The following is a 25,036-nucleotide window of genomic DNA, read 5'->3' on the forward strand; positions in this document are numbered from 1 at the left end:
ATGTGTCTCTTTATCGATATCAAAATATATCGTAAAGTTCCTCTTTAAAAAATTACGTTCGCTAACGCTTTTCGTCGCGTGTGTACTTTCATATTGTGTTGATGTTTTTTTTTATGCACTCCGTAAATTATATGGGGGACATTTTGCCTTTTCGCTTTCATTGTGTCTCGAATTCGTAGGCATTTAAAGACAGGCATCTAACAATTTCGTAATAGAATATAATGAGTAGAATGTTTTTGTAGTTAAGAAAAAATATGTTGTTTTGGGAAAAAGAAGAGCAACTCGAGATAGCTTTTAATGTACGGCAGTACATTATGATTTTTCTACAAGCTGTAAAATCCATTTAATAAATATATTCCATACTTCTGAGATACTTACAATAATAAGTCTAATGTTAGAGGTATAAAGTTTATGCAGACTTAATATTTTTACTAACTGAAGTATAAAATAAGCATGTGCACTAAATGGTTGCTCATCACCTATGGAAATCTGTTGTTTTCATGTACCTATCATTGTATGTTACAGTGTGTTGCCTCTAACTCTATATAACACAATAACATAGTGTTAGGGCCTTGGTTCAAATAGGAACGATTAAGAGCTCTAATATAAGGTAAAATAGGTAGCCGTACTCCTGCAATGGAGCGAAGGATTCTACTAACTTCTATAATCTTACTAGAATTTCCCTTAAACATATTATAATTTGAAAGAGACGGATCAGCTTCCATGCAAAATAGCTCCTTATGCTATAAAAAGGCAGTATTTTTTTATCTCACGAAAATCACTTTATAAGCAAGATTACAATGTGGATCATTGGGAGAAATTGACTAGAAAAAACCGTACCTCTGCGTTAGTCCCTAAAAAAGCTGTATAGGCCCATATGAATCCTCAGATTTATTCATGTTTTTACAATATAGAAGTAGCAGAAGAGCATGCAGTCTACGTGATGTTAAGTGGCTACTGCCGCCCATGAACATCTTTAAAACTCCAGATAGGATTAAATATTTGAGGTCGGTCACAGATGCGACGCTACCCTAGAAGATTAAGATATAACGCCTGGAAAATGTATATTTTATTATCTTATAAGATTACAAATGTCCATGGGCGGCAGTAGCCATTTACCATCAGGTGGACTGCATGCTCGTGTGCTACTTCTGTATTATAAAAAAAAATATTAACATTGTTCTTCATACTAATCAGATTTTTTTCTTACAAATATTATGCAATTTTGTTCTTACAATGTTAGACGCATGATTATTAAAAACCGAAGGAAAAGTTATAAATTTATTAACATTATTCTTCATACTAATCTCCTAGAACATTTTTGTTTGATCTTTTACTTAATTTTGTTCTTACAATGTTAAACGCATGATTACTATGAAACAGAAGGAAGAAATGATAGCTTTGTGAGAAAGCTCTTTTAGCTTAATGCTATACTTTGGATTTATGATCCAATGTTCCTAGAGGATTCCGCTTTAATGTATTATATATTGTTACAATATCAGTAAGGTTGTTATTGTGAGTACAATAACGTACAAAATGATTCCTGAGTATAGAAATAATACCACACTCATATAAATTTAAAATACTGAAGAATTGTATATTTAAATACTTCAACTTGTAATTTCAGTTAAAATTATCTTATTAAAGTCAAGGTATTTTTAATCGAAAAGTGTTTTTTTTTTTAATAAAAATTACAATATTATAAAATCAAAAAACCTAATTGTTTAAAACTATAGACTATGTCCCACAATTTGTACAAATGCTACGATACCTCGGACAGATAGGATTTTCCTAGCTGAGATCGGTCACAGATGCGCTGATACCACTGAGGACTAAGCTGGAACGCCTCGGAAAAGTATGTCTCCCTTACCACACCTTCAAACCAGAACACAGCAGCGCTTAACAATGTTGTTATGAGACAGAAATAGGTGTGGCGATAGTGCCGCCGGAGTCGAACCACAAAGAGTTCTACCACCTTCAAAGTATAAAAACTTAATTTCCCGTATTTAGCATTTAAACAAACCAAAAACTCATAGCATCTTTAAAACAAGGGTAAATGTGGGTCGGTAGTAGATTTTAGTAGCACTGCGATGCTTTAGATTTATGGTTCAATTTCTCTTTTCGAATGAAGAGATTTTTCCACAGACTCACCATTTTGCCGCTACAATGTTGGCATATTTATTGTAAGTGGTTGGAACTTAACTCTAGTTGTTTTTGAAAATTAAGACGTAAGAACAAACACAGTTGTTTAATATGATGAGAGTAGTGTACAAGACTGCAGTACATTTGATCTTACCTGTACCGTTAGTATGAGTTTTTTTACTTTCTTACAAAAATGACTGTTTTTGTATTTGTTTACGTATTTCTCATACATTTCCAATCAGTGCCCCTAGCGGATTGTTTTATAATTGATTGGAAATATATGGGAAAGACGTAAACAAATACAAAAACAGTCTTTTCTGTAAAAACGTAAAAACTCATACTAAGGGTTTACCTGAGTTTGATAAGAAGTAGATGCCTTAAAAAGTAAATTGGAATACCGCATATAAGTATAAATCTTAACATTGACCCCCTATTTGGCTACTGCGCGATGGTTGCGTAGGCTACCATTTTGTCGCTTAAACTACTGAACAGTTGCTTAAGCGACTATATGCTCAGTATCTATCATACGGATGTTTAATTTGTTGTTTGAACAACGATGTCAGTCTACTGGTAAAACATTCTTTTGATTTGAAATAACTAGTTTTTATAGACATAAAACAAGCAGTTAAGAATACGAGTACACATACTTATTTTTAACTTGTACAAACATCAATTCCACTATATTTAGTACTGCTGACCCGGCAAACTTTGTACCGCCTCAAAATCTATTTATCAAATATATTTCATATGAAATATAGCCTATGTTACTCGTGGATAATGTAGCTTTCGAATGGTGAAAGATTTTTTAAAATCGGTCCAGTAGTTTTTGAGCCTATTCATTACAATCAAACAAACAAACAAAGTTTTCCCCTTTATAATATTAGTATAGATTTAGGTACTTTGATTTTTTGCTATATTTAATACCTTCAATATTTCAACTACATACCTGTCTGTTTTAAATACATACAACTGTTTTTTACTTACCTTACTTAAATGAAAATGAATCCACAATAATCCCCAATACATTTCCTTATACGGATTGGAGCGTGATTCATATTAATAGGCACTATTAACGATAGATGGCGCTATAAATCGGTGGGCCGATAGAAAAGTTATTTGTTCCATATGAACCGATCTGAAATATGGCGACGCGTGCCTTTTGCTTATCCAGTGATCGGTGCTATCGATCATGTAAAACATTGCTTACGTTATAAGTGTGATATGTCAAGGTGAGTAACTTTAAGTAAAGATCGCGTGATCGTAGCCCTCGCGACACATGTTAGACTTGAAAGACAAAATGCTTAGATTTTGTCATTTACGCTTCGTAGTAAACTGCATATTAGATATTCTTTATGGTGATGAATGAAACCGTCGGCAGAAAATATGTTTAGGTCTTCTTCATAGTTCCAAAAACGTTTGTTATCAAGTATACTTTGACCCAAGAGACGCTACGTCCACACATATGTCTGCCTAATATCAATAGTGTTAAACGCTGCTGTGTTCTCGGTTGAAGGGTAAGGGAGACGTACCTTTCCGAAGCGTTCCAGCTTAGTCCTGAGGGGTAGCGGCGCATCTGTGACCGACTGTAGGAATATCTAATCCTGTCTGAGATTGATTACAGATGTCCATGGGCGACAGTAGCCACTTACCATCAGAAGGACTACATGCTGCTTAGTTCAACTATATACTTGTAACGATGTATCTATAAAATACATTACAATTAAAACACAAATGGTCATAGAAATCAATCAAGCACGTTAGTCTATTACAACAAAGTTAGAACCTTTTGTCTTTTTGTTAGCCTCTCATCTCTTCACTGAAAATGGAAGACAGAGGCACACCGCTGCGCTCGTATAATAAAAATATCACTTCAGAGGTTGTGGCGTCCTTTTTTTCTCCAACACCAGATCTTGGAAGCGTCCGCTGTAGACAGCCATTGTTCTCTTCTTGTTTATTTTTAAACTTTCCTCCCTCCACCGCCATTCATTAGTGGCACTTACAAAAGATTTAAAACGAAATATAACCTGTTTTGGGTTTATGACTAATGTTTTTTGAGATTTCACGACCTGCTTTCGGGAAGTAGCGGAACTGGAGTTTACTTTCGTATTTTGTTTTTCTTCCGCCCCTTTCCTCAGCTAGATTTGGTCTTTGAGAGAAATTGCAAGTATTCAAGCACGATTGCAGCTAAATGCCTAATTATTTTGACACAGCTGTGCAAGTATGAAGTAGTAATTATCTATTTATGTTTAGAATCGTCAAGTTTTTGTCATATATGTATTCATCTTGAAACTATGTTTTCTTCAATTCTATCTTCACTTCTATTGTATCTTGTAATAAGACACTTTCAAGATACCTAAATGTATCTTAAAAGTGTATATACAAGTGTAAATAAACAAAAATTTTATTTGTCTCTCTGTCTATCAATATGATTGGTAAAATTTTGACAAGAATAAACAAGATTTTTTCAACAGCAGAGAATAAATTAACTATCATTTTCATAACATAATATTACTGCAACTCCCGTATCTGCAAACCAATCTTTCATATACCATAAAAATAAACAATACACGTCTATACCTACACCTACATGATACTATATCTGCCTACCTACTACACAATTACAAGCTATCTAATCAGCTCCTTTTAACAGAATAACAATCCCAACAAACACAAAACCACTTTATTACCGCATACAAAGTTATTCATTTCCATTTCGGTCTCCCATTACCCGTTTACCGTCTTCATACAATAGTTCCGTGAATAATGGACATAGAGAACTGAGATATAAATCTTTCAATAATCTATGTTCGTCCAATGTTTATTTATTACATCGATACCGTATCGAGATCTCGGCCGTTTTTTCTCTATAACAATGGGGATGATTTATAAAGGCGCATTGTCGGGAAGTAGAAGACAGATTGCACTGTAAAAGGAGATTGTTAGAAATGTTTTGGTGCAATATTGGTATAAGGTTGCAAATATTAATGTAGTCGACAAAAAATGTTCCAATAAATAAGTTATATTCGATTAAAGTAATTGTTCTTGAATGTCATGGATATGCCTGAAATTTATGTTTATATTTCTATGTAATTTTGTATTAATTTTATAATGTAATATAAGTACTAATTGTTAAATAAAGTGTGATTTTGGTGACACTGGTTTTCCGCCATAATTTCTATGTTACAAATAAAATTCAACACAGTAAACATTCATATGAAATATCAGTGTCTCTATAAACGCACTTTTATTGTCAGCCATTTGTAATTACTTTAAGTAAGTTATTTATCAACGCAATATGTTAATGCATGCCGCTGCATACATTTCCCTAGCAATAAGTAATTGTGATATACGATCACATCACTATGATTAAAGCAAAAAATACGACAACCGCGCGTTAGGTTCAAACGGTAATTCTTCTCGAACAGACGAAGAAATAGAAGAAACCGAGCCACCCACAGAAGAAGCAGAAGACTTTACTGAAGTCACAGAAGATTACACTAGAGCAGTGCCCATACCGGTTCTGCCGCCCGGCGTGCCGATCAACGACACTGGGAATATATTTATACGTTACCTCACACGTAAGTAGACTAACCAATTCTTCTGTTTCAGAAGTCTTCTGACGCTACGGAGAAGTCTTTTCTAATGTTTTGTAAGGTATTTTAGTAAGAAATATGGAAATAGGCTTATTTAAATGTGTGATGTCTCTTTTAAGACTTAACTGATTAAATATTTTATCATTATATCAATTTCATAAAGGTATTTGAAAAATTGAAAACAAGGAGAAATTATTTTCTCCTTGTTTTCAATTTTTGAAATACCTTTATGAAAACGATAGTATAATTTTAAAGCTTATTCATGCTAAAATAATATACCTTATAATGCTTTAAAAGGTGGAATATTTTTGGAAGCTTGGCTTTTCTAAAGATGTCGTCTGCTCCATAATTCCCATTATTTTCTAAAACCTTTCAATTTCAATACTTTCATAGTACTGGCTTAAACCGTTGTCTTTGTGTATTTTCTTGGTCGTCAGTGCCTTGGGAATTTAGCCATGAAGCCGTATTCGACAGAGTATGTATTACAATAGACGGCTCAAGGGCCAAAGGCTATTACAAAGGTAACAAAAAGTCAAACCTTACCCTTTCTTAGAAATACCGTTTATTTTCCTGTCGCAGATTTTCTTTTCAGTGACTTAAACATGACGCTCGCTCTGTGATAAAAATGTCGCATTTTTTGCGCATAGAACGATCTAACTTAGTTCTGTATGCTAAAAATATCGTTTACTGATTTCCAACTTACGACTCTATGATATAGTTTAGGTTAGGTTAAGTTCTTCAACAAAATAAATAAATTAACGGGTTGCACTCCAAAAGTGCTGGCCGAAGTTAAAACTTTCGAAACCTAACCTGAATAATAAAATATAATACATAAATAAAAAATGAAACTGACGCCCATTGACATATTTTTTCTATGCTGCTTTCTGACACCGAATGACATCTTGACTTTTGCAGTTTGCTTTTCCGTCGTACGATTTTACGATCGGGCCACGTGTCCTGACACGAGTTTAACATTTTTTATCCATCAAAAAAAGTGCACAACGCTGTTAAAGAATTTAATTCAAAAAATCTTTAACATAAGTCAATCTCTGCAGAAAGAATGTCAATGAATCATTTCTCGCTTATTCCGGTATCTGAACTTTGGTCTATGGTATAAATATCAGAGGTAGACCATATATGATTCACATGAACCAATTAACGTTATTCAAAATTCAACTTAGGCTTGTTATTGGGCGGGCGGTTGCCGTTCGTCGTCATAAATCAGCAAATACAACGGCGGCGTGCACAATGCACATTTATAACTGTTGACTGTTGTCGATGAAGTCATTACGCGTCGTAAAGTAAAATTAAACTGATAAACATTTTATTTTAGATTTTAACATTAAAATTGAATAACAACTAATAAAGTTAATTACATAAAAGCATAACTAGAAATATGTATTTAAATTGATCCAATGAACTTTATGCAGCATACTATTTCTGGGCTGGTATTGGGCGGGTGTCATACTCGTTATAGCATTAAATTAAACAAGTAAAAGCAACGTAAAGTTAAACTTGAACATATTATTAAACATTTAATGAAGAACATTTTATGAACATTTGCGTTCGTATCTATGTAGCAATTTTTTTTATTGTAATATGTAATTTAACCAGTAAAAGCTTAATTTACACGCCATGCGTTGAGCTTATTACTTTAACCGTGTATTTAAACTTCAAATAAAATACTAATAAATAAATAATTAATTGTTTGCCTTAAAGGGCGGTATTGGGCGGGCGGTTGCAGATTATCGTCATATATCGGCGCGCGTGCACAATGCAATTTCGATTAACTCTGATGGACGACGTAATGAAATGCTCGTCGTAGAATGAAATTAAACCGGTGGCAGCGTAAACCTATTACCCGTTTAATAATAAAATTTTCGTCAATGTGTAGCGAATTTTCTTTACGTGTCATTTTGCTCGTAACACATACTCTTAAAATAATGACAATGAAATATAAGCATAGTTTTCATATCATTTTGCGGCAGACGAAAAATCTAATGGACTTCTGATAGAAAACAAACATTTTCTGTTTTCGTATATTACATACGTATATTTCACTTTGTGCTTATTACGTCGTAGATGGAGTAAGTTAATAAGGCGCGTAATAAAAGATAAGTTACCAACATCAGTTAAATAAAATATGAATCTTGCCTACTGACTTTTTTTAAATTATAGAACAAATTTGAAAGATTGTTTTTTTCTGCCAAGAATGTGCGTTTGGCTATCGTACTTCAAAAATATATGATTTTCTAGAATTATTAGTTTAAAAAACCTTTAACGTAAAATCTAAATATTCTTATTTAAAAAAACCTATTTAATGTTTTTTACTGAATTTAGCGTTTTACACGACCGCGCAATTTTTACAGTAGTATACATTTTACGAAACAGATCGAAATGAATAACCGTATGCCCTAAACAATCATAAATTATTTATACTTATTAACAAACAATATTGACTGCACATCAAATAGCCCCGCTTACTAGTTGAGCCCGGTAATGTTCAACCGTTAATACCCTTTGTTATATGGCTCTGTCAATAAACGTAAGTTTTATTAATATTGTAAATCGTTACACTGATTCGGTTAATATCGACAATTTTATTAAACTCGACACACTGTTATGATTGGTTTCGTCTGATTTACAGCCTTTGTTCCCCTTGATTGAAATGTTTTGGTAACAGATGGGTGGCAATAAGGATATAATTTGCGGTATTGTATTTTATTTTAAATATAGAAATATGAGTAGGTAATGTGCAATGTGCATTCCATCTGACGGTAAGTGGTCACTGCCGCTCATGGGCATCTGTAATCAACCTCAGATAAGGCTAGGGTCCTATCTGAGGTCGATTATATTTGCGTTGCTACTATTGAAGATTAAGTTGGAATGCTTCGATAAGTACAATACCCTTATACAGAACACGGCAGCACTTATCGCTGTTATTATAACACAAAAATATGTGGTGGTGGTGCCTCCGGAGTTTCGACTCCGAGGACTCATATGGTTCGCCATAAAGTATTAGATTACTCATTAGGATTCCCTATAACCTCAAAGAAATTAAATATTATTAGGGGTTAATTACAGGTGGCCATGGATGGCAGTAGCCACTAACCGTCAGATGAACTGCATGCGCATTTGCTACTTTAGCCTTCTAAAAACAGGACATAGTCCAGTTAAGTCCACTTGAATCTCAAAGAAAGTGGTCGACCCACTAACCTACAACTAACCCACGGTTTAGTGTGTTCGTGGTACTAAATGGCGGTGGCAAGTCATTTGGGTATAATTTTCTTTTCACGCCTTTTGTATCAAGTAGGAATGTACACTCACCTACAAAATATTCACGTGTTTTTCAGTTTGGTATAAAGGCAGAAAGACAGTTTAGTTTTATGAAGAGAAATATCGAACTATTGCAGTTCTCTTATTTTTCAAAATTATGCCTACACATTTTTAATGAAAAAATAACACCGTGAGAAAACCCATATGACTAATGCCTTCTGAATAAGCTCTCAAAGGTGTGGAAAGTCTCAACAGGTCAACATGATAGAATATGATTTAAACACATCTCATTGCCCGTAAAGATCCATTTCCAGGAATGGGAAAATAATAAAATAAATGGTCATACATAAGTCGACAATAGACGATGAAACTTAAGTAATACGTTAACAATGTTATTACGATAATCACAAAATAACCAATATTAAATAAGCAATTCATACATAATATTCTCTATACTTATTACTCAATATTACTCGTACACGAAGAATAATATTGTAGGAACAATATTATTTTGCTTACCTTTAATTTTCCCCAGCTTCCTCTATTGTTCAATAACACGCAATAAGGCGAAGCTGCAACGGTGCGCTCGTATTTCAGGGTACTATCGTCGCCTTATCACAAAAGCCTTAGGCTCGGTTCACACGGCATTGTGCTACACTATTTATCGTCTTCGATTTTGAATGTGCAATTGACATGACATAGAAAATTTTGACTCGTTTAAAAAGAATTGACTAAAGTTTTCATACGTCAACCGTTTTTTTCGAGTAGTTTTACTTAAAAAAAATTGAAAACAAGCTTATTACTTAAGGCCTGAAGTTAGTCGATTTGGGTTAATGGATTCAAAGTAAACTTTTTATTCATTCATTAAATAAAAGCTTATAAAAAACATCTCGCATCGAGTGGTGTGAACGAGACTATGTAATACAATCCATCACTGCAAACAGTGCAAACCGAATACGTTAAAGTTTATGCAAGTTACTTGAAAAGTCCGGTGAAAATTCGATTTACAAGTTTAGCGTATAAACCATAGAATCAAAAAGTATGCACCAAAATCACTAGGTTTTTTATATAATATAGGAGTAGCAGACGAGCATGCAATCCATCTGATGGTAAGTGGCTACTGCGCCCATGGACATCTGTAATCAAACCCAGATAGGATTAGATATTCCTATCTGAATTCGGCCGCAGATGCGCCCCTGAGGATTAGGCTGGAACGCCTCGGAAAAGTATGTCTCCCTCACCACACCCTTCAAACTAGAACACTGCAGCGTTTAACCCTGCTGTTAAGAGGCAGAAATAGGGATGGCGATGGTGCCGCTGTCGAACCACAAAGGTTTCTACCTTAAACCTCGATGCGATTTATGCCACAAAAATGCAGTACGCCATGTGAACCCAGCGTTACACAACGCGAAATCTTCAATACAGCAATTTAATTTCGCGCGCAGCGTCTAGCGCGTAATTTAATCGAGCATGGTTGCCGTGTAAAAAAATGCCCGTCTTTTTATTTATATGCGTGCGTCGGCACGTCCTGACGCCCGTCCCAATCCCCCGTACATATAAAACGTGACCATTCACGTCCTAGGCTACGAGGAATAAACATAATCCGTCACACGCAGTTTTCCCCAGCCGCCCCAACGTGATTTAAACGCGAATGTTCTATTCTTTGCGTTTGTGTTTTGAACTGTTCTTTGCATCTTTGTGTTTTCAAATGTTCTGTTCTTTGCGTCTTTGTGTTTTCAAATGTTCTGTTCTTCGCGTCTTTGTGTTTTCAAATGGTCTGTTCTTTGCGTCTTTGTGTTTTTAAATATTCTGTTCTTCGCGTCTTTATGTTTTCAAATGTTCTGTTCTTTGCCCTGTTTTGAGGAAGTCGCCGTATTTGTGCCTCGTATGTGTCTGAAAAATAGCTGTTATGAATTAAAATTAATGTACGTTCTGCATTTAATGGGAGTCCAGTTTAAAGTTTGCTTTATTATTGCGTGAAACGTGAACAACATACAGGTCTTACAAACAAAAGGGATCAAAAGGGTCCGAGTTCTATCCCATATAGGCGGACATCATAATGAAAAATAGATTTCTGTTGTGGGTGTGGATAATCTGGATAGATCTACCTCGATTTTGGGTATATCTCGTAACTTTTATTTTTATGATTTAAAACTAGCAAAGTAGCAAGCAGTCTACCTTACAAATGGGAACTGCCTCTTGCACATCTGTACTCAACACCAGATAAGATTAAATCCTACCTGTGATTTGACCCATATTACTACTGAGGATACAGTAGGAGCACCACAGATAAGTATTGCTTACCACACCCTTCAAACCAGAACACAGTAGCGAAAAACACTTGTTGTTATAGGTAAAAATAAGTGTTAAGGTGATGCCTCTACAGTCGAGCACCTTCAAAACTACTTTTTATTTCTCGTCATAAAACGGCGATCGGATTATATATTCGTAGTTAGCAAGATCCATCATTGATATGTAATTGGACGTGGAGTGCGGTCATTAGGCGGTAGTGAAGCGAATGTAAATGGCATTTTTATTTGCGGTCAACGGCGCAGCTAATAATGTACGAACTACCGATGTTCAGTGTTTGCTATGAGGAAATAGTGTTTCTATGACCTACTTTGACGTATCGTAGGCTGTAACGTTGTGTTTAAGTTACTAGTTATTTCTACTATTAGAGTTCGTTATTGACTTTTCTGGTGAGGTTATAATCAAGTAGAAAAAGACCTTTGTGTGTAAGCACTTAAGATGCTTCTGTGTATTGAATAAAAATGAGTGTGATACACGCACGCATGAAACTGTCAGAAAACAAAAATAGATTGCAAAATGTACACAATTATCATGTCGTATCGTATCGTTTCGTGTCATATCATCATCATCATCATCATCAACCCATTAATGTCCCACAGCTGGGCACGGGTCTCCTCTCATAATGAGAAGGATTAGGCCATAGTCCACCGCGCTGGCCAAGTGCGTATTGATAGACTTCACATACCTTTGAGATTTTTTTTTTATAAATCTCTCAGATATGCAGGTTCCCTCACGATGTTTTCTCTCACCGTTTAACAAGTGATAATTAATTTCTAATACGCACATAACTTGTACCTCGGACCCCTCGATCGAGAGGCCGAGTTTCTTAACCACTAGGCTATCACTGCCATATCGTACCATATTATATTTATAAATTAAATATTGTTATGGTAATGTACTCAGAACAGCAATCCAAATTCGTCAATATAAATAAGACTTGTGTTGGCCGAAGATCGAGTCCGGAACTCATTGCGCGTCACACCGGTATGCTGGCCGCTGGTAGTAACAACGATAATATAGACACGTATACATAACAAAAGTTGTTATTAATAAAACGCTTTCTACACTCACAGCCCCACACTAGGATTCCCTGTATCGTGGGTGCTATGGACACACACAGACAAATACACAAACACCCAGACCCAGAAACAGAAGTCTAAATTCATCATTTAGAAATCTGTCTGGCCGGGGATCGAACCCGGGACCCTCTGCGCGTCAGACCGGCATGGTGACCGCTCCGCCACGCGTGTCGTCAAGCTTATTAGCTTTCGCACATTGCTTTGCATATTTGGGAGCTAGTGAAAATTTGGCAGCGCTATGAAAAATCCCTATTTGCGAGCCACGCTGTATTCAATATGAATTGTTTCGGCTTTCGAGTTTTTTTAGGCGCGGTCAAAGTTGATCCGCCTTTTTTTAGATATCTCTAATCTCGTCCGACCGCGGCGGTGTCCGCCTATGAATAATTTAACTCCTGTGTGACAGCCTCCGAAAATACGTTACTGGCATTCGTTTATTAATGTCACATCGATCGAGCACCCACGGGACTCGGGATATGTAGCTAAATGGGATTTCATTTTCTAGTTCAGAAATCAAACGCGCCCCGCGACGCTCGTTCATGTTCTCCAGGAATCCCCGGAGTCCCAGGATTTTTGTTCCGGTTCGTTTGGTTCCCGGATTTTCCGGACGTCCGGAAACACGTGTCTTCGTGTGCGCGGGTGTAATTGGCCGGGGCTTCTGTGGCCACTTTTACGGATAATGAGAGCTATTCATCCATCTCGCTCGGAATAATGAAATTTATATAATATAGAGGTAGAAAATAAGCAGTCCACATTATAGTAAGTGGCTACTGCCGCCGATGGACATGTACAATCAACCCCAGATAAGACTAGAGTCCTACCTGAGGTAGTTCATGGATTCGTTGCTACTCTTGAGGAGATGATCTCAATTTTCAGTGTATTGCCACAATTTCAATTGTTTGTGATATTGCCGGCCGATTAAACATTTTACGTTATTTTACAAAACTTCAATGTCCATTTTATGTATCTACTTTTTGCTGCAAATTATCTACTTACGTACCTTTCCCCGAAACGATTTTTTTTAATTTAAAGTATTCACTCGCTAGTGCTCATACTTATCGCTTCTCGCTTCTCGCCATCAGTGATTCATAAAAAATCGGTATAACAATTTGGAAATATTACCTACATTATTCGCCGCTAACAGTTTATTACGAATCTCAACGGAACGCAACCTTTCGGATAAGAAATTAAATTCTCATCGTACCATTGCCGTGCATAATATATTGGGCGACTTATGGCCGGGATAATTCCGTTAGGGGTTCCAAGATGTCCTTAATTTATTCATGGTCGAAAATTGGACCGGTCAGTCAATAATCAAATTCATCCTTCAGTCTTTGGAGATGCGAAGGGATATAACCTAATCTTAGATAAGCCGCGGGTCTAGAAGCATCACTCCGATATCATGGAGGAGAATTAATCTAATGCTGTATCGTGAAATCGAAACATTATGTTCCTTAAAATATCAGTGTAATTTACGAATTTACTAATGTAATGTATCTACATATTTTATCGGTGTCTTTAAATATGTGGTGGCTATATCTATAGAGACATAAAATTATGGTTGTATTAAGAAGATAAATCATGAACGACAGTTAAAGTCGACAACGACGAGGTTATTTTATTAGTTTCCTTAACCGTTTTTAAATATAGTAGAACTTATACATTTTCTAAAAAAATATAAAAAATGAAAGAGACATCATACATTTATAATAATTATGTTATTAAATAATGCATTCTCCACAGTTCCTCCAGCAATCACGATCCAAGATATTTACAATATAATGCCTTCTCCACAGACCCGCCCGAGATCACGATCCGGCCGCGCAACCTGCAAGTGCGCGCGAACGGTATCGCCGCATTCTACTGCGCGGCGCGCGGCGACCCCGTCCCCAACATACAGTGGCGTAAGAACGGAAAGCGTGTTTCTAGTGAGTATTCTTTTATATTATACTATTAAAACTATGGGGACTTCCCGGTACTTATCAAGCAATGGCGTTGTGTGTATTCTGAATCACGCTATCGAAGTTTTCAAATGAGTTGGAGCACGGGCGAACCCAAACATGATCACCTAGCCCGACGGAAGATCTCCCTTTGCCAAATAGCAAACGCGTAGCATACTCGTTTGCTATATTCCACGTTATGGTAAGTGGCTATTTCCGCCTATCACATCTGTAATCATCCCTAGATGAGATCTAAATCCTACGTGAGGCTAGCCAGTTTCACTAACCCGCAGGACTAACTTGAAACGCCTCGGGTAAGTATGTCACCCTTACCACACCCTTTAAACCAGAACAGACGCATGGCTATTTATATAATTAGGCAAAAATAAAACGCTACGCAGCGTTCTATACCTTTCAAAGTATAAACCTCATAAACCACATACGTATGAGTTTCCCAAACGACAGAATTGCAAAAAACAGACGTTCCGTCATCGATTTCGTCCGTGATTGAAATGTAAAAAGCGACATTGTAGCCCATAAATACGCGGAGCCGGTAATGACGGCCATAAGCCCGGGGCAATGAGCTGAAAAAACGTATAGCCCAGCGGCCACGTACGCCACGCCTCCCCCTATAAACCCATTCATACCCCCCTTAGGCCTAACTTATCACACTAGCGAAAACGCACGTTTGTACGTGTATCGACGTGAACGTCTTTTCGGATTATTTTTAGTAACGATTTTTGAAGATTGCTTGCCTTACGGTTATTTACGCAGTTAGTAACTTTTTTAGTAGATAAATTATGAAATCACTTCCTGTAATTACATGAAAATATTAAGCAGACATCATTTAAAAGATGAATGTTTAAAGAATGAAAGAGATGATTTATGAAAAAATATAGATATTTTAAGGTCACCTCAAACACTTTAATGAAACTTGGAACTTGCTTTAAAAATCAAAGCATATTTCTTTGTGTTACATCTAATTACAAGTTTAAAGATTATTTACTTATTTATATAAATATTGGAGCATGATTGTCTTGACATCGCAAAAGTTCCAAGAGCGCCAATGTAATAGACTTCTAAATAGTTCCATCGTTCCCCATGAAATATGTAATCGTATCTGTCACCCGTAGACCGACCATAAAAGAATAATGGTGGCGATCACACCTACGGATCTCATTTCATATTCTATCTGCTTTATCAAACTTTATTCTCGATTTGTCTGTCTGTCGCTCAAGCTATCTGTCAAATCGGACCGCTGGCTTGGAAAACTGCGAATGGCAGGAAGACACCCGACAAACACAAAAGTGGAAATAGGAGAATAGATTTATATAGGGGTGGCGAGTGTCGCGAATTTGACCGTAAAAATCTCGGCCGGCGTTTTATTTCGTGCGGTTTGAGGTCCGCAATCAATGTTCGTTTTTTATTGTTTCGTGGATTAATCCGTGGAGTTTTGATTTGGAGCGCACAAACATAAAGGAGTTTTTTGGAATATAGTGTAGTGTTATATATTTTTGTATGGGATTAATTTTTTGGCAGGTATTTATTTGGGCGATTTCAAATAGCAAAAATCTTTGTGGGTGTATAGTAATGTATGTATGGTGTATAGCTGCACGTGTAAAGAATATGTATTACATTTATGCTTACTTCGTATTACAACAGTGTAATGCAGTGAAATCCTTGACAATAGATGTATGGCTCAGGGCGGAGATCGTGAATCAAGATCAGTTTCTACCATCAGATCCTTCCTGCAATACAAGAATATAAGTACACTTTAATGTTCTTTATACTTACGACTACTGTACAAATAAGCTCCATCGTACGATATTTAAGAGAAACCAAATATTTTGGTAAATATAATACCCGTTTAAGATTTCTTTAACCGTACAAAATTATAAGACGCTATGCTTTGCTGCCTCTAACAAGAGTCTCAAATTCAATGTCGGGCGCAGTCGCAACAAGTTATTGAGTAACTAGTTGGGTATACGCAAGTTATTATTAGCCCGTAGCGGCCAGTATCTTGCCAAGTTCAGCAAACTCATTCGTTGGAGAGTAAGCAACATAATCTTGTGAGCGTAACATGCTCGATTCGAACTTGCGTAACGGGCTTGAAGAGGTAACTTTATAAAAAAATCTCAATAGTTGGCAAAAATAATAAAAATGATACATTCTGATACATGTCATGTCGATTCATAAAAACGTGTTTATAAAAAGATTCTAAATAAAAAATATATATATCAAGACCTTGCTTATATTTTACGAATGTGATTATCGATAAAAAATTGAATCCTGAAAACAATTTTATAATTTACACTATCTGGTTGTATTTATTGTTCTTATGATTTGTCAATAACAGTTACCGTAGATGTCATTCTGATTGGCCGCTCATACAGAGAGTACCGGCCGCTGTATTGTCGTTGTAATGTTAATGTCATAATTGACAGTCTGACACGTCAATTACAGTGGTCGCTTTTGTTATTGTTATGCCAATAACAGGGCATGACATGTTGCACCAAGTTATTGAAGAGTTGGTTGTTGCAGGTAAAGTTATTAGCCCGTAGCGGACTACATCTTGGGAAGTTCGGCAAACTTCCCTGGGAGTATGAAATATAATATATTTATCGTAACATACTTGGTACAAACTTGCACTTTGCAAAAATGTTGTAGAAGGTGTGAATTTTTGAAATTTTACAAAAGTTTGTAAAAATGGTTATTTATATTTAAATATACGAGATGTGTGACTCTGTGAGTATGTTTATGTACATCGTCGCTAATCTTTAAAGTTAAGTAACATAGGACGTGGTCGGGGGTTTGATGGGTGACCGCTAATGGCTAAAATTCATATGCTCCTCCCTGTTCGTGAGGGCACGTCAAGGGGGTCTCCCCGATTATATGTGACACTTTACAACAATATATAAAATTATAACCCTGCCGGCCAATCCCTGCCATAAATATCTTTTGAATGTGGTAGAACCCTTTGTGGTTCAACTCCGGCGGCACCACCGCCACTCCTATTTCTGCCTCATAACAGCAGTGTTAAGCGCTGCTGTGTTCTGGTTTGAAGGGCGTGTAAGGGAGACATACTTTTCCGAGGCGTTCCAGCTTAGACCTCAGGAGTAGCGGCGCATCTGTGGTCGACCTCAAGTAGGAATATCAAATCCTGTCTGGGGTTGATTACAGATGTCCATGGGCGGCAGTAACCACTTACCATCAGGTAGACTGCATGCTCGTCTGCTACTCCTGTATTATAAAAAAAATCTTTAATCAACTCCATGTAGATCAGGGGTTCTGCCTGAACACCCTCCCGGTAGTAGGGAAGAAATATGTTGATGATACAGCAATGTACGTGGTATTATATCACAATTGTTGCAAATAGACCCAAAACACTTACATAACAGCGGCGAAAACGTAATCAGTTGATACAACGACCTTGTTTCATATTTCACTCCCGAAAAAACGTGACAAGGGAAATATTTCGCCAAAAATCTGTGTACAAATTGAATATATTCGGATAGGTTCCCACATTTTCTTGAGTGAATACGTGAATTCCAGATCGGATGCCAGTGAGCAATGACGGGACGTCCCGTCAATCACACACGTCACGTAGACGAACGAAAACACTGATGTATGATTGTCACGTGAATGATTGAAAGTAAAAACATATAGGTGTATGGAAATTCATAAAATGTTATTTGAAAATCAATAAAAATTAAATTATAATATTATTTATCAGGCAGGTCCTCGCTAGAATTTTCGTATGTCTTACTTTTCCGAGACGTTCCAGCTTAGTCCACAGGAGTAGCGGCATCTGTGGCCGATCCCAGGTAAGAATATGTAATCCTATCTGGGGTTGATTACAGATGTTCATGGGCGGCAGTAGCCACTTATCATCAAGTGAACTGCATGCTCGTCTGCTACTCCTATATTATATAAAAAAAAATAATCTGATACTTGAAAATAATTAAATTGACTGACGTTTCTTTACTTTTTCCCTTTACTACTAGCACTGGAGAATATTCTCCAAGCTCACCCAAGTTCATGGAGTGGAATACTACAGGTTATGGCGTGCACACGTTACTAACAATTTTCGTCCAAGCTCCTCACGACTGAGTTTAGTAAATGTACCTCTATTTTGTTTAACATATGTAGCGGCAAATGCATTCTGGCCAAGAGGGCAGCAAGCGTGATTTTACCCCGTGATAAATCATAGGGTTGCCACTCTTAAGGGACGATGAGAAATTCTTAATGGCTTCATTTAAATCTGAATTCTTCATTCTCAATTCTTCATTTGAATACATCGTTTATATTGACTTGTTTATAATGTTTTTGAAGGTTTATAAAGTCTACCAGCTCGCAGTTAGCCACTATAGAGGATTACGATATAATTGTTTGATACACAATAGGAGTATGTTATAAAATAAATTACTGGTTTTATATAATATAGAAGAAGCTAACTAACATACAGTCAATCTTATATTAAGTGACTACAAGTGCCTTTCCACATAATTTGTCATCAACACCGTATGGAATTAGATTCTCTATGTTATACTATATTAATGGGTATATTTGAGAACTAAGTTCAAGTATCTCGTGTAAATTACTATTACCACACTCTTTACACCAGAACACGGCTAATCCTAACACTGCTATTATGTAGAACTAAATAACTCTTCTGCTAGAGCAATTCTTCAAAAAGCTAAAAAGAAAATACCTAGAGCCATTACTAGTAGAGCTTTTTATCGTCCGCCCTAATACTGAAAGCTACTTACGGGAAGCCACGTCGAGGTAAAGCTCACAGATTAGGCTAAGCCAAAACATCACCACCAGAAAATTAATTACGTCTCTTTGTTAATAAAGAAAATCCTGGATCTTGATCTTAGCGGTAAATGGCTTGTCTATTATAGTGTATGATAATCCCGGATTGGAACAATGTCTACTAAAAGGTCCTTTTTAATATTTATTACATTTGGTTATTAGGATGACAAGCCCGAACATTTTTCGCAGACCTCAAAGCCAAAATCTTTTTTTATGATATCGGAGTCCCATATAAGACTGAAACGTAAGATTAGTTTTTTGTAACTTATTCCCGCCGTAAGCGTGCAGTCAACGTTATGGTAAGTAGCTACTGCTACACATGGATATGTGTAATCAACAACAGGTAAGATTAGATTCCTACCTGACGTCGACCACAGATGCGCTGTTATCCCTGAGGACTAAGCTGAGAAGTCTCGGAAAAGTTTGTCTCCCTTACCAAACTACGTTGTTTGTTTATCCCATTCAACCCTAATTAAAATGAAGTGGTAGAATCCCTCATGTTTCGACTCCGGAGGCACCACCGCTATACATGCTTCTTATATGAAGTTTAGTTTAATTGAGTTCTGCGTTCAGTAGAATAATATACATGTCTGCTTACTTGCGTATTATGCGATCATCTTAGTAATCATATAGATAATATAAAGTTGGTCACATGAAGTGCAGGGACAACTTGGTATCAGTTGAACTGCAAAATCGTTTTTAACTCAAGCCTTATAAAAAACTACGATAAAAACTCTTATTCCTTTAAAGTCGCGGTATAGTAGAGACAACGATTATTCTCACTTGTTGTGAAATACATTTCCATGGCACTTAGGGGGAGTGGCGATTTAGCTCTGTCGTCCTCGTACTAGCCAAGCCAGCTAGCCAAGAAACTAGAGCTCGGTGACGCAATCCAAACCCTAATCCCTCGCCTTAAGACCAAAGCAGTCCGACTAAAATATCACGACAATTTTTGCAATCTCGAGACAGAATGCAAATTGCACATTACAAAAGATCGGACATTTTCCGGTTATACCATCTCCAATAAATATAAATTCCGGATAAGGCTGATTGAAAAAGCTTGTAGCTATATACTTCATATACTTTTTATACAGAAAGGTAACATTTTTAATGAAAAACATTTCTTTGTAGACAAAGCTGAAACGTAAGATTACTTTTTTGTAACTTATTCTCCGCAACGATACATAATAAATCTGCGTTAAAGAGATCTAGGTTTTTCTAATCTTCTTTCCATTAACACAAAGCTACAGAAATACTGTAATATTTCTTGTACCTTATTTTTACTATAATAAAAGTATAAGAATTTGCAAGTAATACAAAATCTTAATAGGAAGAAATAATCTAAAAAGAGAAAATAGTGGAAAAGTCCATTAATGATATGAAAACAGAACAAAGAAGCATATTCTCATGCGTAGGTAGTTTATTATTATAAGTAAGCGTAGGTAAACTATCTCCTACATTGGTTTTAATGTTATTCAAATAAGTATCCAAAGGTATGTGAAGTCTACCAATTCGCGCTTGGCCTAACTTCGCCTTTTGAGACGAGACCCGTAACCAGCAGAAGGACAGTGGGTTGATAATGATGATGATGACCTCAAATCTCTTCCAGGCATGCAGTCCCGGTACCAAGTGTCAGGCATGGACTCAGCCGCGGGCCCGGGCGCGAACGGCGCTGTACTCCGCATCGAACCAGTTCGCGCGCAACGTGATGACGCCACCTACGAATGTATGGCAGAGAACGGCGTAGGCGACGCCGTGAGCGCCGTAGCCACTCTCACTGTTTTTGAAGGTAAGCTTACTATAAGTCTAAAAATGTGCTACGACTTAGCCGAGTTTTTACATTCTTGAGGAAATATGCTACGAATATGACTTATCCGCTACGACAAATTATCAATGTGCTACAATTGAATACATGGAGTAGGTTACGAGTTGTGTAGTGTGCTACGAAAATCAACTTATATGCTACGACGTCAAATGGAGGACAATGATCTGCTACGAAAATTTATTTTGTGAATTACGCAGTGTAATTACCTAATTACATTAACAATTATTACATACGTGCATCTGCGACATTCATATTAGGTATGATAGCTGAATATAGTTAATATTCTTGTATACTTACTACGTTTAGTTGCTACAAAACGTAAGCAAGTAGCAGCAAACATGTATACAGCTTACCTAAAATCAAAGTCTACTTGAAGCAGTATAAATAAAAAATAATTAAAAATACTTTAGCCGTTCTTTGTACATTAACAAGTTATGACTTACCTTTACTTGCTACTTCGAACCCGTTTCTTAATAGGGCTCTTTATTCAGTCTCGTAATGGTTGAAAGCACCTTATTCAAGTTCAAATAATTATTCCCTTCAACCTTGAACTTTACACGCCAACGTGTAGTTATTAAACCGTAGCTTTAATAACGCTTTACAAATATTCCATATACTTATCTTTCATAAATCTCTGCGAAAAACGTGACTCATCGAGTGTTCATTTCACATTATTTTATGCCCGGCTTTCACGCCGACATAAGCCAATTCTCGGGTGACTAATAAATAACATGGTTGGAGGAATGGAAGCAATCAATCTATTCAATGCCTGCGTTTTCGGGCTCCATTGACTTAGTCTTAATATATTTGAGTCGTTTGTACCATGCCGTATTGTATGCCTGATCAGGAAGCTGGATCGTGGCTTACAAATGACTACTATATCGTGCAATCTTTTTTTATTTAGCCAACTGCGGAAGGTTCTGATTTTGGGGCTGACACGCCCAGCAGGCCAAACTGCTTGATAAATTTTAACATATTAGTGGATTCGCCTAAATTGTGACATATGCTATATTTTAAGTTGTCTAGGATTTATGTTTTTATTATGATTCTTTATTGATTATTGATACAGCAACTAGTGTATATTTAGAATACCTAGTGTATATTTAGTGGTCCTAAATTAATAAATTTACTATAAAGTAATCACCATTAGAACTAGAATACCAATTTAAAAAATCAATTAAACTTACCTAACTTACAACGTTTTACAAATAACTTTCCAATAAGTGTAGGTACACACACGGCTCCGCTTATTTGCTTTGACTTGAATTTGCACGCCATAGTCGGCGACTTACAAAATCGAAAACTGAAATCATTCACACAATCGGCATTAAGCTTCTTTTCCTGTTCATTCAATTCGCACCACATACAGGCGGGTCGGATTTAAGTGGCGTTCGGGACGATAAAACCAATGGCACGAAAGAATCCAGTATTCTTCGAGACGCGCACAGTCCGGCCGTATCGTAACGACCCGGGACCACATAAAACAGGGCAGCGCTGACACAATGATCCTGAAAATAACTCCACTAGCCGCGAAGACAGAAGCCTTTCTATAAATAAGCATTAAAACCACCCTCGGACGACATTCGCCCGATAACAAGGACCCCCTAAATTACGTCTAACGATCCCCTGCAAAATACCATGACAATTTCTGTTGTAAATGAGTGCGAATTATTATTACGGGGCTTAAGTCTCGATTTACGTTTGCGACACGACGCGAACGGTAATTGACGACTAAATCGCGATAATTACGTCATATTTCAACTGCGACTGCCACACTTAACTCCTTTGCATATATTTGCGGGGAATTAGGACGGCGCCTTAATAACTTGTCCGATTACAAACTATAAACTGAGAGATATGATTATTCATTTCAATAGAGGGATAATGTATTAATTATTAATGCCTTCGTAAGTATATTATTAATTACTACGTAGTTAAGTATCGTTTTATTGATTTAAGCGCACGATTTTAGACTAATCGCAACTTGTACTGAACGCGAATCGAACTCCAGCCGTCAATTAAACTAAACACGATTTATAACCCTCACAACCATAACTATCTTAGACTCGCTATTAATAATCAAACTCTCATATGTTTAACCTACCAAAGATAAAAAAATGACAATCTTAATATGCAGAAATTGTAAGATTTCAGCCGTTGGTTAGCGAAACATTTAATAAAGTAATTTTATTAATAACTAGTGGTGCCCGCGGCTTCGCTCGCATTTTAAAGAAATCATATGACATTCATAAAACCGATAATTTGTACCTGCATTGGAATGACAGTGGTGTCATCTGTCTAAAATTGGTCTTACCAACTCCCAAACCCTCGTGGGCTCGTGGACAACAACTTTGCTAAAGATCATCACTTGATCAAATGCATAGTTTCCGAATATATAACTACTTACGTCCATTCTCAAGTCCCCTTGAACACACACAACAAATTTCACCAAAATCAGTCCAGTCGTTTAGGAGGAGTTCAGTGACATACACACGCACATAAGAAATATATATATATATAAAGATAAGCTTTAATCGCTTCACGTCACTCGTTAGTCGCTATCGGTCAGACTACATCCCTTCACGAATGTAGCTACAAGAAATTTAAGAGGTTAATTGTGTAGCGGTCTTGTTTCGCGCCTGTATTATCTCCATTTCGGAGACAAAGCGTCTCTGTTCCTCCAGTTTATAACTTTTTGTCGTTTGTTTCGTATTCCTGAGGTGTACTGCGGTTAAAAGAATAAATATTGTCGACTGTTTGTTTTAAACTTACGGTACGCTGAGTTTTGTAAGAATGCTTAAACTGTAACGTTTAAGAAGTTTTATGGTCGGATGTTTTGTTTATTATTTAAAATAAGAGGGAATATGGAAGGTGCTGTATTTTGTTTTTATTTCGGTAAAATATAAAATAAGTATTTCCATAGTCCTTGATATTAAGTATTACAATGTCATATTTAGTCTCATATCCTTTAAATTGCACTTACATACAAGGGGATAATCTCATATTTTAGGAGTGGGAACATGTCTACGATTAGCTTTAGATAGAACCATTGTAAGTACTATATCATAGAGTGGACTAAATGACAGTTTGCTTCTTGAAACAATAAAATTTATCAGTCTCATTAAAAAATAATAATAATAAATGCTGAAAGATAATTTAAAGAATAACAAAAACAGAATTCACCTTTGAAATCATTCATTAAAGTCATTCAATGACAACAATCATAGAGCGCGAATGAACAAAGAGTATTTGTTCGTGTTCTATTGAATTAGGAACGCTCAGCTTTGTTCAATTCATACTAAACATAAAATATTACATTTTAATTTACAAATATCATATTTCATTAATAATTAAGGCATTAAAAATACTTTGATAAATGCTTAAAAATAATTTTACAATAACAACAATAGCTTTGACCTTTAAAATCATTCATTCAAAGTCATTCAACGACAACAATCATGGAGCGCGAATGAACAAAGAGTGAAAGTATTTGTTCGTGTTCTATTGAATTAGGGACGCTCAGCTTTGTTCAATTCACTCTTTGAATTGAATAAAAAGTGAAAGTTGAAACTTTCCCACTGTTAACAATTAATTTAAGTACTGTTTAGAATAATTGTTTAATCTGTTGACAGTTGAACGTTTTAATTTGTCTACGAATTGACGTCACTATACCGCGTCACTATACCAATCCGACGAGCAAGAGTTCCAGGTTCGATTCTCAGCTCGGTCTGGGTGTTTGTGTTTTAGTATGAATACGTATCCATAGCACCGACACAGGGAATCCTAGCGTGGAGCTGATTGTATAAGCAGTTTTTTTATTCTACAGCCAGGATAAAAAAAAATACTTACGTTTAACTACATCCCATTACTGACCCAATACTGGGCATGAATCTCCTCTCAGAGCGAGTGGAGTTTATGCTACAGTCAGTACAGTAGATTGATAGACTCCACAAACCGTTGATGACTTTTTATAAGGAACTCTCAGGCGTGTAGGTTCTCTCGCGCTCATTTCCTTCTCTGTAAAGCAAAATTTAATTAATTTCTATACATTCGTTATAT

General features: G+C 36.3%; 1 protein-coding gene across 3 annotated transcripts in view; it reads left to right on the forward strand.

The window, feature by feature from the left end:
- LOC140755783 (tyrosine-protein phosphatase Lar) overlaps positions 1-25,036 on the forward strand; it is a 511,387-nt gene that overhangs the window by 376,579 nt on the left and 109,772 nt on the right. For 2 of the 3 annotated variants that reach the window (XM_073091105.1, XM_073091106.1), the window contains exons 4-5: positions 14,194-14,325; positions 20,762-20,941. In XM_073091105.1, coding sequence (XP_072947206.1) covers positions 14,194-14,325; positions 20,762-20,941 — 312 coding nt within the window. Of the gene's footprint in view, positions 1-5,669; positions 5,721-14,193; positions 14,326-20,761; positions 20,942-25,036 lie in introns of those variants that run through there. The other variant, XM_073091108.1, reaches the window with a different exon arrangement.

The sequence above is a fragment of the Epargyreus clarus genome, unplaced genomic scaffold, assembly GCF_041222505.1.
Source record: "Epargyreus clarus isolate Ecla_fem2 unplaced genomic scaffold, WU_Ecla_fem_2.2 ptg000034l, whole genome shotgun sequence".
NCBI lineage: Eukaryota > Metazoa > Arthropoda > Insecta > Lepidoptera > Hesperiidae > Epargyreus > Epargyreus clarus.